General features: G+C 35.6%; 1 protein-coding gene across 1 annotated transcript; it reads right to left on the reverse strand.

The window, feature by feature from the left end:
- Positions 1–10,897: 10,897 nt before the first annotated feature.
- Positions 10,898–12,334, reverse strand: LOC103965608 (myb-related protein 308-like). Its single transcript, XM_009378683.3, has 2 exons — positions 11,808–12,334; positions 10,898–11,599 (listed from the first exon to the last, which is right to left on the reverse strand). The coding sequence occupies exons 1-2, from the start codon at positions 12,068–12,070 to the stop codon at positions 11,095–11,097; spliced, it is 768 nt and encodes a 255-aa protein (XP_009376958.2). The 5' UTR covers positions 12,071–12,334; the 3' UTR covers positions 10,898–11,094.
- Between the last annotated feature and the right edge of the window lie 4,404 nt (positions 12,335–16,738).

The following is a 16,738-nucleotide window of genomic DNA, read 5'->3' on the forward strand; positions in this document are numbered from 1 at the left end:
GCTTACACAACTACCACAACAAGAATCATCAGCCAGTCACAAGGACGGCAACAAAACAGACCTAGCAAACAAAACTCTTCTCCTAAGTCAATGCTACAATGTAAAACGAGTATATGAAGAAATTGAAAACGATTCATTTTCTGTTTTTGTAGGATCTTGTAACTCCGCTAGTAAGATATTAGCATCACTTTGCTCATATATTTCGTTACCTCTCTCATTAACCTATACGTCTTCAATAATTAAGTTCTTTAATTTTGTCTCTAACAATAAGAGATCGACTCCTGTCATCCAAACTCAGATTTTTCTTTAAAACAAATAAGTAAATTGAAAAAAAAAGTCCTAACCCATTTCTTGATGTCAGATTTTGCGAATGTCCAAATGTGTTATTGGCACTTTGCAATCCTAAATTATAAAAGGTGATGCTGGAGACCATCTTTTTTTATCATATTTTGTAGCATACATGATGTGACGATTGATGGTTAAATTCTTTTTATAACTATTAAAAATAAAATTCAATTATCAACTACCACATCATATGGTTTACGAAATATGCTCTAAAAAGATAACCTCCTAACATTTTCTAAATATAAAATATATGGGGCCTAATACAACTATATAGCAGAAGCAGGTGAGGGTTAGGAACGAAAGTTCCTTAGTATTCTCAAAAGATGAGAAGCAACTTCAAATTATAATCTAATTCTATAGGTGCATAGCCTGACATTCGAATGTGAAAATACCTCTTCTAGCTAGTCATAGGGGTATAATTCCTTAAAAATATAATTAAGATTAATTTAATTGTAATCGTACGAATTCTTCCATAATCTCAAAAGAATTAGCATGTTTTTAAGATTTGCAGGAGGGGACATAGCCATGCAAAAGGGAAGATAGAAAGTTGGGTGCTTTTGGTGTTTATTCATCGTATTTGAATTTAAACAAAATTTTAACGTGCATCTTCAGATATTCTAAATATTAATTTTAATTTTAATTTTTCTTGTCCTGGAATATTATTAACTAAAAGATTACCGCGTGATTAGGTAAGGAAGAAAAAGAAGAAGTAGTTAGATTAGGGTTTAGCGTAGGAAGAACAAATAAGATTAAGAAGAAAATGACACGGTTGAAAAAGAAAGATAAATAATGTAAAAGCAGGCATATTGTAGCAGGACAGGTACAAATAATTAATTAATTAATTAGGTGAGCTCGTTGTCTCGTTGAGGAAAGTAGGTACGGGGCCCAGAGAGCTGAGTGAAAGGTTGGAGGGCCCACCGCCGCAACCGCGCACATGACCTACGTTGGACGGCTGCCAACTACTACCCTGTACAAGGGGAGTTGGTATCGCGTTGGAAAGAGACCCCTTCCCACTTTTATTTTCTGATGTAAAAAATATAAGAGAAAGAACAAATAAAATAAAAAAGAACATTAAACCCTTTGCTCTCTCTCTATTTGCCCTTTCTTCATCCACAGATTACAAGCCTGCCATTAGTTAATAGTCCGTAGACTGATACTCATTGTTTACAAAATGATATCCGTACCTTTTATTTCCTTTGCACATCTTTATTTATTTCAATCTCTTAGATTATGTTTACTTAACAGATACTAGTATACGTCCACACACAATGTGTATCAAACGTTTTATTTTTATTTTTAAAATTGAAGGAAAGAGAAACAGAGTGAGAGAGACGACGAGAAAGGGGAAAGAGAGGAAGAGAGGTTTATTTTTTATTTTTAACTTTTTTTTTAAATTAGAGATGTTAAAATCACCTGTAAGTGAGACTTAAACGAAAAACAACAAAAATTTGTTTTGTGAAATTACATTAGTGCCTTAACTTCTTTGTTGCAATAGAAGACTAAATAGTAATTTAGATGAGAAAAAGAATTGAAGAATTAAGAAGTAGGGGAAGTAAAGAAAGAAAATCAAATCAACTAATCCTGCCACAGTTGATCTTAAAATTCTGATATTTAGATATTTAATTACGGATTTTAAGGAGAATAACTTACATTTTAGTGATTCCTTACGTGTAAGTAACCGTAGGAGAAAGTTCCCCTACATCTTTATTCCCATAAAAATAATTTTAGTAAATGCAAGAAATTCGAGAAGCAAAGTGATTTCAATTCCTATTCCTTGTAACTTATAAGTGAATTCAAATACAAAATAAATAAGGGTGTGAAAAAAGAAAAAATAAAGTCATTTAGTAAACTATACAAGTATAAGATCATTGTTGATTGTGAGCAGACTGAATTTGAGGTAGAAGTGTAAAACGAATGCAGCTGATATGGACACGAATGATGTGGTCAGGTCATTTAAAACATGAGAAACATGCATGGTATGGTATGATACGTTCTAAGTCCTCTCTTTATTTCGGTCTCTTTTTTTAATCTATATATATATTTTTTTTTCGTTGTTCAAATTAAGGGTTTTTTTTACTATTTTATGTTGCTTATAATATTATATCGGTTTTTTTTTTTTTTTTGGTGTGTTTATACATAAGTATATCCTAAGATAAAATTGTTGCATGTATTCTTCCTCTTAATGAGACACACACACACACACACATACAAACTGCATAGTTGATTAGGGAAATCCCAACTAATAAAGAAATTACAATGAGGAAATTCTTTACTCACATCAACACTCTCCCTTAAGTTGATGTATACATATCACCTAAACTCAACTTTAAATGAGTAGTGAAAAATCCTTGTCCCGCATGTGTTAACACATCTGCTAATTGCTCATTTGATCTTACATACGGAATATCGACAAGCTTGATGTCCAACTTATCATTGATAAGATGTTTATCCACTTCAATAGGCTTCGTACAATCATGTTGAACTGGATTATTGGCAACCTCCCTAATTGCTTGATTATCAAATAGAGTTGCATTGGACCCTTCGGTTTATAACCAATTCCCGTGAGAAAAATTCAAAGCGACAAAAGCTCACAAATACATGTGCTAACCCCCTCAAGTCAACCTCTATAGTAAGATTGTGGTGTCGACGCTTCCAGAAGATGTGCCCTTGCAGTCTTGAGAACATGACTATTTTTTTGTTGGGCCACCCCATTCTGTTGAGGTGTTTAGGGATATATGGTCTCATGTAGGATGCCTTGTTCTAGAAGAGACAATTTGACATTGACATATTCACCTCTATTATCCGAGCGAAGCACCTTAATAGGGAGTGAAAATTGAGTCTGAACTAGTTGGTTTAAGCTTTTGACAATTTTAGCGACATCACTCTTGAGGTACTGTATAAAGCCAAGTTATTTGAGTACAATCATCCACAAATAACACAAACCAGTGAATTTCATGTTGAGTAGAAACAGAAGAAGGACCCTCACATTAGAATGTACTTATTCAAACAGAATATTTCTTTTAATGAAGCCTACTGATATGAAACACAAGGACTTTTTGCTCAATTACAAACATTACACATTAAATCAGAGTCCAAAACACCGCTAAAGAGAGACGAAATTAAATTTCTCAAACAGCCAAAAGATGTTTGTCCAACTGCTGATGCCACAACATAATTTTCTTCAATTGGTCACCATTCTTACTACGAACATGATTAACTCTGCCTGGTACACCATCGTCGACATAGTACAACCCCTTTCTCTTAGTGCCACATCCAATAATCGCTTGAGTCCGGATATCTTGAAGGAGGCAAGAAAACGTTAATACAATACAATACAATCCAGTTGTTTAGCAACTTGACAAACAGATAAAAGATGGTTTGATAAAGCCTGAATAACTAGAGTATTATGCAATGATAAAGATGGGGTGAGAGAAATAGAATCAGCTATTGTTACTGAAATAACATCTCAATTTGCAGTGATGACGTTCTATTTAAGTGGGGGAGTCACGAATTGAAAGAGAGACTTGTCATACGTCATGTGATCAGTAGCATCAAAATCAACAATCCATCTCGAAGTCACGATATCCATACGCAATTAATGCTTTTATCAATTGTTCTAAATCATCCTGATTATACGAGAGGGATATTTGATCAATAAGAGACAAGATTGACACATTTTTATCAAGAGCCGATGCAGTCGTGGTAGATCCATCGTAGAACATATGAGACACTATCCCAAATATACTTTGCAGTTTGTACGTCAATGAACAATCCAAGTAGGTGTAGCTCCATTGTTTTCGGTTACCACCCCTTTACAATTGCATCTTCGGTTATCCACTTTGAGAACCTGGGCTCGGATAGCCAAGCTTTCCTGACCCCGTTGCATAGACTTCCACCATTTGAGATCAAATTGAAAAATTGGTACCAGAGAGTTTAAGCCCAAACGGCAGGGAATTAGCATAGGGTGAATCGCTTAAAGTAGAGACTGAAATTATATCGCTAGGTTTCTATTTTCTCCCATAGATGAAGTCGATTGATATAGTGAATTTAGGTTTACAGTTTGAGTAGGATTGATTGTCTCAGACACAAGACAACCAACAAATAATTGGAGTCGGCAACCAGGAAGAAATTGACAAGTAAGGATTAGGGCCAACTAGTATAGTAGCATGTCAAGGGTTTTGGTTTGGTGATGATCTCAAATAAATTGAAATTGCGCAAGAAGCGGTGCGGGCAAATAGCAATTGCCGCCCAAGGTTTTTCAGGAATTGAGACAAGTTGAAACCTACTCTGGTATTAAGATAAAATGTAGATATTATAAATTTGGATTGTTTTATGTATTCTTTTCTCAAGGAGGCAACATATATACAAAATGCATAGTTAACTAGGGTTACAAGAAAATCCCTAATTAACAAGTTAAAATTACAATAAGAAAATCTCTAACTCACACCAACATCATGTAATTAGATTATTTTTAATTCCTATAAAAAGGGCAATAATATTAATAAAACCTAATGGTTTTGGTAAATCCAGTGAAGCTCTATTATGCCTATTGATCGACTCGACCCACATCATTGTCATCCTTAACGATATCAACTCTTTGAAGTAGGACGATGTACTACTCAGAATGTCTAGTGCTCATCCCTTTTCACATACATGCTCACAGTTGCCTAATTATGCATAAATCGCAAGAGTACAATACTTTATTTGTTAAGTTCTTGATAACTCTTCTAACCTAGCACACTAAATTTCTTGCCAACCCTTTGTGTGGTCACATCTTCCCAACTATTATATTCTTCATAAAGTCTGATTAATTTTGGATTTATTTTGGGGTGAAGTGTAGGGCAATATAATGTGGAGCATAAGGTGAACGTGAACCATAATTAGTTTAGTCTTTCACACATGTGGAGTCCTAAGATAGAGCCATTATTTCATATAACATGTACATTTTTGTCATTAAGTTGGAAATGCTGTGATCTAACAGCGGTTGGGATATAGTACCTTTCTACCAAACAAAAGGTGCACATGGTTGGATGCAATTATTTAACATTTGAGAAACCCTAAGGGTATTTTAGTAAAAACACAGCTAAGGATCTAGAAGAAAGACCCACTGAAAAAAAATAAAATAGATAAATTATAAGGTCAGTCATGCATATGATGTTGGTGGAAGTTGAAGCCATTGAAACAATATATAATTAAGGTGGAACAATAATTATTCTATTGAAAATTTGATAGAGAGAGACAGAAGCAATACTTGACCTAATAAGTCTTTGTGGTAAGCAATTTTTTTCTTGGCAATAGCAAGTGAAAAGAAAAAATAATTTCGTGGAAGCTTCCAATGGTTCTACCGAACACCTTTGAAAAAGGAAAATAAAGTAGCATAAAAAGTAGCTCTTTTTCTAAGACCAACTCTAATGGTGGGCTAAAAGCTAAATTACCTCTCAAAATTTCCCCCCAAACCTACTCCAACCCAAGGGAAAAATTTGGGCTAAATGCTAAATGCTAAACTAAGGCCAAATTCCCCCCAAAATTTAGCCCAGAAATCAGAGTGGACTCCACCCAATATTTATCGAAATTTAAATTTTTTTAGATTAAAATGTTCATAAAATTAATTTACGATAGTCTACATATTTATTTAAAAAAAAATTAATTTAACAAAAAAAATAGCTTAAGTTTATTCTTTAATAATCCCGGGCTAAAATTTTAGGCTAGAACGGTTGGAGTAGAAAAGCTGTTTCTGGGCTAAAAGCTAAATTTTCCGGGCTAAAATATTTGACTTTTAGCCTTGGAGATGGTCTAATGTGGGAAGGGCATCGTTTTTTTGTTCATCTTTTTTTAATTTCTGGATTTTTTCTTGTGTCCTTTTGCCCATGACCATCTATGTCTTAAAGAGACCATTTGATTTGCTTTTTGGGATGGAAAGTGGCAAGTCTTCCTTCTTTGGGAGATTTCGCTTTATTATTTTGTCTGCCTCTGTTTTCGTTTTGCATTAATCTCTAAACTAAACATATTTACGTTGGTAATTGTCCATAACACAATTAGTGATCACTAAATTATATAGGGTTTTAGTTTTACTTTGATTATTTTATATGATTAGGTGGTTACGGATTAAATTTAAACCAGTGAAACAGAGCCAGGCACTACTACTAGATGGATTAATAAAGATTTGTTGTTCTAGTCGGACCCAAAGTGACATAACATACCAATGAATATATGTTTGATGATAAAATTTGGATGGTGGATATGAGTCATTGACCTACAATTTCGTCACATTTTTAATCATGAGGCAAGCACGAGAAATACAACTTAAAAAAACTAGCTAAGTTGTTCAAGTGATAGACTTGAAACTAATAAAAGTTTGGGTAAATTACAATTTACCACCTCAGATTTGTGATCGATTTCAATTTCTTACAACATCTTTAAAACATTCAACTTTCATACCTCAAGTACTATTTTATTTCAACATAGTACATCTGTTACATTTTCCATCCATTGATCCGTTAAGAGCTGACGTGGCCGACATATTTGTGCCATATGGCTGCCAAATTTGTGTCATGTAGTAAAAAATAATTTTTTATTCATTTAAAAATAATTAATTAAAGAAAAGTTATTTAAAAAAAAAAAAAACCCAACCTAGAACCCATCTCCCCCCCCTCCCCCGGACCCACCTCCCTCACCCGCAACCCCCTTCTCCCTCTCCACCCTCTTCACCTTTCTCCGTTTCTCCCTCAATTCACCACCACGCAACTCCTCTAGCTTTCCCAGCGATGTAAAGCCTACGGCGTTGCTCCAACCCATCCCCCCCCCCCACTCCTCTTCTCACTCCCAAGCTTCCCAACTTCGGCCTACCACCGTCGACGGCGACAGCAGCAACCAGCTCTCCCGAGTGGTCCCCTAGGTGACTGGGAACATCAACCCTGGTGCACGCCGGCTCTGCTGCCTCTTGATGTTGCTGAGCTCCATTTTTGGCTGAGGAAAATCGACGACGGCGGAGGAGTCGAGTTCGAACTCCGGCCGGTCAGGTCTAGGTCCCACTGACAGAAGGGGTGGGCTCGGGTGGGATTTTTGGGGGTGGGTGATGGCGGATTTTTGGGAGGGGTGATGGGGATGGGAGAAGGGGATGGGCTCAGTGGGATTTTTGGGATGGGTGATGATGGATAGGAGAAAATGGTGGGTTGGGGAAGACGATTTTTTTTTCTTTTATTTTTCTTTTATTTTTTAACTTTTTATAGTTAATTATTTTAATATTTAAAATTTTTTATTAAGTGTTTATTCACGTGGCACAAATGTGACAGTTATGTTAGCTCTTAACAGACTAATGGATGGAAAATATAACAGATATATTATATTAAAATAAAATAGTACTTGAGGTACGGAAGTGAAATGTTTTAAAGATGATGTAAGAAATTGAAATCGATCCCAAATCTGAAGTGGTAAAGTGTAATTTACCCTAAAAATTTTGATGTATGGACCAACATATGTATATCCTACCCAACTAATTAAACTCCTTTTAATTTAGACGACGAAGAAAAACTTGCATATCATGTGTATTAATTTTAATGTGTCTCACATATATGTTAGTGTACCTTTTACATAATGTTACAAATGCAAAATACATGTTTGATGCAACAAGTGCGTGCATGCAAGTTTTCTCATAACGAACATTGTGTGTTCACAAATAAAAAAAATAAAAAAAAAAAAAAAAAAAAAGAAATGGTGTGTTTATGTTTTCGTTTCTTTTTAAATTTTTGTGTGTTCATTATTTCTTTGTACTGTAGATTTTTGTTGTTGTTGATGTAGGAGTATAAATGCACTCCCTAAGATTGAAAAGCAGAAATAGAGAATGACAAGCGGATATATGATGGGTTTGCCAAAATGTACTCCAATTGATCAACTCTTGAAGTAATTTTTATAGAAAACTTAGAGTTGTCATAATGTACTTTAGAAGAATAAAAAAAAAGTAGCACACATCCGACCAAATGTTGTTTTACGCCCCCATTTTTGTCTTCCTATTAGAGCATGAATAGTGACTGAATGCTAAACCTAGTGAGAGCTCCAATTTACATGCATTCCCTCCCTGGAGATGCTCTTAGGGCATTGTTTTATGCAAATCTTGAGTTCCAACTTTCTGGGCATGCTGTATTAGTCTTAGTCAGAAGAAGGTGTGCAAGTATTGAATGATTAAAGAAAACGAGTGTCCCTAAAAGAAAATAATTGGTAGAGTTGACAAAATCATCAAACCTGCTAGACAATTTACAATCCGGTTAACTTGAAGTCAACAAATAAGGGCTTCAACTCTTCTGCTAGTATCAAATTATCAATGGCGTCTCTTAAATTTTGACCTAATATATCCATCGAGCTACAAGTTGTTGCAATACCTCCATCGACAATCAAGAATCAACCCATGCCGCCATGCATGCAGCAGCCTCTTCAGTGCTCAAGGGTCTTTGAACTTAATTAATTAATTAATTAGCGCAGAAAAAGAATGATAAATTTTTTTTTTTTTTAAAAAAAGGGGAAGAGTTGACTCTTCAAGTCTAATCAATTTATTAGAAGAGGCTTCAATTCATGAATTAAATTTTAAAATGTATAACAACCGACTTCTTGTTTCATAATTCAACCAAATTATTCCATATTGTTTATTTATCATCTCATCCATATATTTAAATGAAGGTTGCTGGTGCTGGTAGCACCAACTATAACCAAATTGAGATTATACTAAAGTTTGCTTGCCAAACATGCTACAGTACATACTATATTGTTACACTATTAATTTGAATGATAAAGTCTGTGGTCTAACAAAAATATGTACCATAATGTATGGTAATAAGTACATTAATCACTGTCACTTAGTACTACGGTCTAGGTATTCCTCTTTACTTGTAAATGAGATATTTTAGGTTTGATTCTCACCAAAGGCGAATTTGAACCATATTATTGCTAGCCCATTGTGAGGTTTAGCCCACTCTTCCACCACGTTAATTAGTGTACACAATATCATTTGTTCAAAAAAAAAAAAAAAAAAAGGAAGGTACATTAATCACTAACATTCATATCTAGTGCGTCAACACTGTTCATTTATAGTAATTAAACTTCACCAAAGGAAAAAAAAAACGCGTAAAATGATTTTTTTTTCTCTTATTATTATGAAATATAAGATGAGAGTCAAGCTCTTGTCATGATTGCTAGAGCGAAATATTTTACCACTGGAGTTATAAGTTCTTGTTTATGATCAAAATTTATAGACCTCAATTCTCTTGTGGTCAAATTCCCCATGACAAAATAACTCTAGTGGTTTAAAAAAATATGGTGGAATGTATAGGGTTTAGGTAAGTAGTTGTTGCAAAACTTCTAAATTAAAATGATGATTAGTATGTAGACTACTCCAATGATTCTTTCCAATAATGAACGTCCCTTAAAACCCAAACTTTTCATTGTATAGAATGAAGTATTCTTACAAAGTAAGAGACATGAGAAAGTCTTGAGCGTCACTAATTGTATATAATATTATACGTCTATCTGTCTCTCATTACGTGACTTAACTCATTACAATCAGAAATAGGGTAAATTGTCAGAGAAATGTTTTGACAGAAATCACTAGAGAGAAGGTGCTAGGGTTTTTCATATTTGTGATACATTTGTGATAAATAGTATGGTAGGTTGGGATTTCAGAACTGGGAGGTTGGTAGAGAAATGGGGTACTACGGACAGTTGGTAGTTCCTTCACGATTTTTAAATAGTGTTTGGGGGTTTTAACTAAAGAAGTGATAGGCTACCCACCACTCCCTATCTCTCTTATTTCTCCTCCTCTCAGAGCTTATCCGTTTCCTCCCAAATGAGGAAAATTCAGTCCCCTTCTTCTACAAAGAGACAAACCCCCCAATAAAGAATGTAACAATTGGTTCAAAAATCAAATTTCAATAATGGATGTTGTGTTGGTGATTTTAGAATATAGTATTTTATATATGACTAGATATTTTAGAAAAACCGTTTAGAATATAGAAATTAATCAAAAAGAAACCATGCTCTTTTGAATATCTCCAATAAGGAAGGGTAAGGATTGACCACACCATTGTGTTGAAGTGTTGAAGTCTTGAAGCAAAATCATTATAGTTTTGCAAACATAAATTAGGTCAATTCAGTGTGCTCGTTATCTTATATTTAAGTTTAAATTCTTTTTTTTTAATTTATACCAGAGTAGTTTATGTTTTATTTTCGTCAAAGAAACAACAACATCATTGCTTTTATTTGAAAAAAAATTGAAGATATAGAATTTGAGTTTGGAAGAGAAATACACAAAAAAACTCAACACCTATCTTTGGGTATATAGAGATCCCAATAAACAACTAGATTATTTACCAACTCTTACTTAAAATTGCTGGTAGCAACAACCACCATAACATGGCTTAAACCCTTTTGAAGAATCTGACAAATCCCAATTTGTCCTTTTAAATAGAAAAAACAAGTGAAATAATATAGACAAGGGTAGGCTGAATTGTTTTCTATAACAATGAACATAAAATAACTCACATTCTAGAAAATATGATCATAGAAATTCATCATCAATCAGCACTGTACTGGTATTATACTTAAATATGCACTAACAGTCATAAAAATTCGAGACAAAAGAGAAAATTAGAGAGCTTTCATGGGATAATTAGCAAAAGCAATCTCTTTCTCTCATTTCTCTCCACTCTCATTCCAACTACATATTACAATTTTTAATTTTCATGGACTCCAAATTAATTAACCTCATTTCATCTCCAAGCTTCTGTAATCCAAGACCCCATTTTTCAGCCCCAAGAAGTCATATCCAATTTTGGCAGTGCCACTGGTGGTTCCACCAAAAGCATCCCTCCCACAGCTGCAATTCTTTGCATCTTGAATCCCCAAACTGCAAGAAAAACAGAGTCCTCTCCCTCCACTCTTCAAACTCTCACTGCGTTGCTGAGGCTGGCAGGGAGGGCTGATTTGAAGCTCAAGATTCAAGTCAGGGCACCTTTCCTGAACTGGGTTTGTTGAATGCTTGCGAACAAGCCCTTTGGTTATGGAGATTTTTTCATCATCTTCTTTGATATTTGCAGAAGCAGCAGCAAAAGAAATTGTGGTTGCAGATTCCTGAGGAGTCTCATTGAGTGGCCTGTGAGTTGTGGGGTCAATCCCTCTGGTCAAAAGCTTCCTTCTTATGTGGGTGTTCCAGTAGTTCTTTATCTCATTGTCTGTTCTTCCAGGCAGCCTTCCAGCTATCAAAGACCATCTGGAAACGTAATCCAAACAAAACCCATTAATCTTAAAGAACCGAACAACATATAACACAATTTTCAAATGTTTTGAAACACTGTTTATATTTCATGAGGACTACGTAGGAGGTCACTTATCCTAGTATTATTCTCGTCCGAACTCACAAAGAGTTTGTTTTTAAAGCAGGGTATGTACGAAGAGTTAAAGGAATTAGTTGGGCTTACTTGTTTCCGAGGAGGCTATGGAGTTTGATGATGAGTTCATCTTCTTCTTCCGTGAAATTGCCACGCTTGAGATCAGGTCTAAGGTAGTTGATCCACCGCAGCCTGCAGCTCTTCCCACATCGAAGGAGGCCCGCCGCCTTAGGCAGCGAACGCCAGCAGCCTTCGCCGTGAGCTCTGATGTAGGCAGTGAGGCGGTCGTCTTCTTCCTTGGTCCAAGCTCCTTTGTTGGTGTGAGCCTTCTCGCAGCAAGGAGATCTTCCCATTTGAAAAAATAAATGGAAAAAAATTGAAAGCTTTCAGAAGAATAATTAGTTGTAGCCAAAAAGCCGTTGCCTTCGTTTGTTGGTTTATGTCTGGTTTTTTGGTTTTTGCGACGGATGAAGTGGTGGTGGAAAAAATGGAAAGCCTTGTTTTTTGTATTTGCATTTGCTGCAACACAAAGGCCAGCCCTTGTGAGGACTTGGCGTATGTTTTTATAGCCTTTTGACTAAGAGAAAAAAGAAGAAGGAGAAGGGACCCTAAATGCTTCTAGATGTGAGTTGGTGAGACAGGTTAGAGGGAGTGGCTGGTGGGCTCTCTCTCCTCTCTCCTCTCTTCTGTCTTCTCTCTTTCTCTCACTAGATGATATTATTATGGCACCAAAATCACATATAATAAGTTAAAGGGACATTAACTATCGGCCCTACGAGTAACCTCCAGGTAGGTGTAAAAGTAAGGTACATTATGTAGGAATTGTATTCTCTCCCGAGCAAATTGTGGGAATTCTCATAATCACACAACATGGACCGTTAAATTTTGATCCAACAGTTACAATTATCATAACTTTATAGGAACCCTCATGTTTGTAACCGTTGTATTAAAATCTAACAGCCCGTGTTGTGCAGTCATGAGCATCCCCACCATTTGCTCAAGAGGGGATCCAATTCCTATTGTGTGTGTGTGTGTGTGTAAACTGGTGTTATCCACACGTTCATTCTTAACTCTCAAACATCTCTCTTAATCTGCAGTTATTGAATCAAATGAATTCAAAAAGATTAATAAACAAAAATTAACAAAAGTATGGGAGAGGTAAAAATGATGTGTAAATAAAATTACACTATGTATAGTGCAAAAACATGGTGAGATTTCTGTTTTATCTGTGTGTGTCTTAAACTTTTGAGATAAAATATAACTCCAATTCACTAGACAACATGTACGATAACAAATGTAGATGGAAACTACTGTATATTAATGGTGTAGTGGTTGGTACAAATTGAATTTCATAATACTGACCATGAGAGCCTATATTTTCTTGCAGTACTGTTGGGAGTCTTGAATGCTTCAGAGTTGGTTCCATGGAATGTCATGATAGAAGCGATTCCACGTTTCTCCATCTCTTCTTTTTCTGTCATCGTATGAAGAAATAAAAGAGATAAACATATAGTTGTATACAGCTTGTGATATAGTAAAAAAAATTCTGAGCACACATCTGAGTAAATGTTATATCCTGGATCAAATTGTCAGGATTTATCTCGATGAAGTGAGGTAGATTTAGTAAATGTAACGAAGTTATTATTTAAAAAGTTGGTTGTAGTGGGTTTTAGGGAAGAAATGTCACTAGTTGGTTTGGCTATTGTTGTGCATAAGAACAGAGATGGTAGTTCTGGTTCTTTATTCTTGATAACGCATGAGAGAGAGAGAGAGAGAGAGAGAGAGAGAGGGCTTCTAGAAGGGTGGGAAGTTGGGGTTAAGGAGAGGGAGGATGATGAAAGAAAAAGGAGGGCAATGAGTGTGGTTGTAGTTGTATGTGGGCTTTGGTTCACCCTCCACTTTTTTCTTTCTTTTTTCTTCCCCCTTCCAACCTTGTGGTGCAAGTTTAGGCAACAAGGGGTAGGGTTAGGGAGGGGGTGGGAAGGTTTGATTCACCTTTTTGTTGTTATCTCTCCCTCCATTTTGCATATTATTTTTTTGTTACCTTACCGCCACACATGCACTCTCTCTCTCTCTCTCTCATGATCATGTATTTCAAGTGGATGGTAGGAGGAGAGTTAAGGATCATGGGCACAAGTTGTTTTCAAAAGAGATAGTGAGAGATAGGGAGAGAGAGGGTCCATTTGTGTTACTGTCTGTGCGTGTATTTCACCTACCTTTTTTCATCCTTTCTGACTGTCCTATGGCACCCAGTTCAACTCTCCTCCTCCTTCTTCTGGCTTCTTTCACTCACACCTTGATGTTGAACTTTGGCACGATTTTGTAAAATCTTCACTCCTTCCCCACAAGCTACAAGTACATCTCTCTTAATCTCTTCTCCTCACCGTTAACCTTATCCATATTTTTCGAACTGAGAGCAATGGTGATGAGGTCGGTCCAGGATGTGTAGACTGATTCCAACTACATTATGCGCAATCCTTAATGTACAATGCATCAACGATCAAGATCAGCTCATGTGTAATTTTAGCATTCTTCTTGCATATAACCATTCCGCAATTCAATCTGCTAGGCCAACTTAGCCTAAATCTTCCCGCCGTAGAATAAAATATCATTGTATACAATAAAACATTACACAAATTGTAAAAATAATTCTTATACTCTATGTAACATAAACCTCGCATTTGCCCCATCCACATATTCTGTACTAATAGAGCAAGAGTGTTAAGGTCAGTGATACATTGCAAAGCATACAACGCATAATGTATCAACGGTCAAAATGAGCTAGCGCCTGACTGAAAGAAGACAAACTTGTTGGAGACTTGCATTATTGAATCTCTCTCTACATCTAGCAAATCTCGAATTCTTAACAAACTTGAACTCAACTATTGCAATTTGTTAGGTTGAGTTTTGACACCAGTGATAAGCCACAAATGGTCTCTGTCTGCAGCCAGTTTTTCCTACAAAACACCCACATTGGCACATATGGACAATGCAAAGAAGGGGAGAAAGAATCAAACCTAATCAAAACAATTAGGCAATTTGATTAAGGGAACTTTAGGAGGGTATGTATGTAGCCAGCACACCAACACGTGGATCTCATGTGCATAGGTATTGAGGTGGAGGGTTGTCCTTTGAGCTTTACCTACCTCTTTAGGCTGGCTGTCCCTTCCCATGTGGGGGGTTATCTCTGAAACTTAGGGCACGGTCTTTTTTTTCAATGACCCACATGGTGCTGGATTTGGATTTGGATAAAGCTCTCTGCCCTTTAGAAAATATGGCCTAATCCTATTATTAATTTTCCTAGTGTTTGGCATCCTTTTTAATTTCATACGGAATTGAATTCATGGGAGGTAGGATTGGATTCATGGGTTTTGTGACAGAAAGGCTGCCATAGGACCAATTTTTGGCCACCAAATCTATCACCATGGTCTAAAAGGAGAGTCTTGATCTATGCTTTGGACGGGACGCCCATTCTTTCTTAAATCTTTTACTCCTTCAAAGAAAAAATCATCATCTTTGTTTTTATTATTGGTGCGGTTATTTGGAGCGTAGAATCACCAATTAGATCTTAAACTTTAGACTTGAGACTTTTAATCTCAAATTGGTTCATTATTCAGATTTTAGGAATTTTATAATTTAAATTAATCGGTAATATCAATAAACATACGTCATGTCGAAAGAATCTCGCTTTAAAAAGGATAACAACTAGAGTGAAGCAATATATTGGGGAAGGAATACTAAGATTCCAAGCACATGACACCAGTACTAGTTCACAAGGTGAAGTGCCTGTAAATCTAAATAAAAAAGGAGATTAATGAGAGAAACAAAACTAGCGAACATGCAAGAAAATGTCTATTGTTGCACAAGCTCCTTATGCATGAACGTCCAAATTACACAAGGAAACTAAAAGCCTGTTTGGTACTCTGTGAATTCAACTTTTAGACTTAAAAACACTTTTAAAGTTTTACAGCTTAAATACTTGTTTGGTTGGACAGTTTTCAAAAATTGAATTCAAAACTAACTTAAAAATTAGCTTACTTCTACCACTTAGTAGTACAATCTAGTGGTATTCCTATTCATTTGTTAGTGAGACGTCTTAGGTTCAATTCTCACTAAAGGCAAATTTGACCCACATTATTGCTAACCCATTGTGATGCTAAGCCCACCCTCCCTTTTAGTGTAGATAATACTGTTTGTTCAAAACAAAAACCAAAAAAAAAATAGCCAACTAGAAAACATAATAAGTGAGTTTTTAGAGTTTTTAAGCTCCAAACCATATTTTCTCTCTCATCTCCTCTCACTTCTATTCTTTCTCTGCTAGCTCTTTATCATTGTCATGTCTTTCTCTCTCCTCTCCACCATCAATCATTTTGGTCATTTCACGAAAAGTTATGTTAAATAAGGATCAAAATGACAAAAACACCCTCAATTTAACAAACAATAGGCCAAAATGTTTTGACAAAAAATTGAGGGTATTTTTGTCATTTACTCTTATTTAATGAAGATTTTTCATGGAATGACCAAAATGATTGATGATGGACAATCTCAGGGGGCCAATTCTTTTGATTTCAAATCTTAGGGACCAAAATGAGAAGTTATGCAAATCTTAGGGACCAAAGTGAGGAGTTATGAAAATCTCAAAGACCATTTTGTCTAAAAAGACTAAAGAAAATTGTTTTAAAAATTGTTCTTAAGAAACATTATGAAAAATTCTGAAACTTTTTTAATACGATACCAAACAGGCCAGGCCCTAAGTAATTCTGTGAACCTCATTATCGAATGCAAACGGTAAGTCCCTTGATAAGATGTCAAGCATTCAAAAACCAAAGAAACTTTTAAGAGAGTAGATGAAAGAGTTCATGTCACTAGTTCGCCGTGCATTATTATTTTCCTTGAAGTGAACAAAAAAGTTTACTTATATCTTCCCACTGGCCAATTAGCTACTAACCTGCAAAGGCCTGCATCAATTATTCATAAGGGATCAAGGTAATCTCCAACCGGAAAGAAAAAAGAAGATCGAG

This window comes from the organism of the source record quoted next, unplaced genomic scaffold (genome assembly GCF_019419815.1).
Source record: "Pyrus x bretschneideri cultivar Hongxiangsu unplaced genomic scaffold, Pyrus_bretschneideri_v1 Contig10, whole genome shotgun sequence".
Taxonomy (NCBI): domain Eukaryota; kingdom Viridiplantae; phylum Streptophyta; class Magnoliopsida; order Rosales; family Rosaceae; genus Pyrus; species Pyrus x bretschneideri.

Coding starts and splice junctions, on each gene's coding strand:
- LOC103965608 (XM_009378683.3), bottom strand. CDS start 12,070: ATGGGAAGATCTCCTTGCTGCGAGAAGGCTCACACCAACAAAGGAGCT. Junction 11,600..11,807: donor CATAGCCTCCTCGGAAACAA/GTAAGCCCAACT, acceptor TTACGTTTCCAG/ATGGTCTTTGATAGCTGGAA.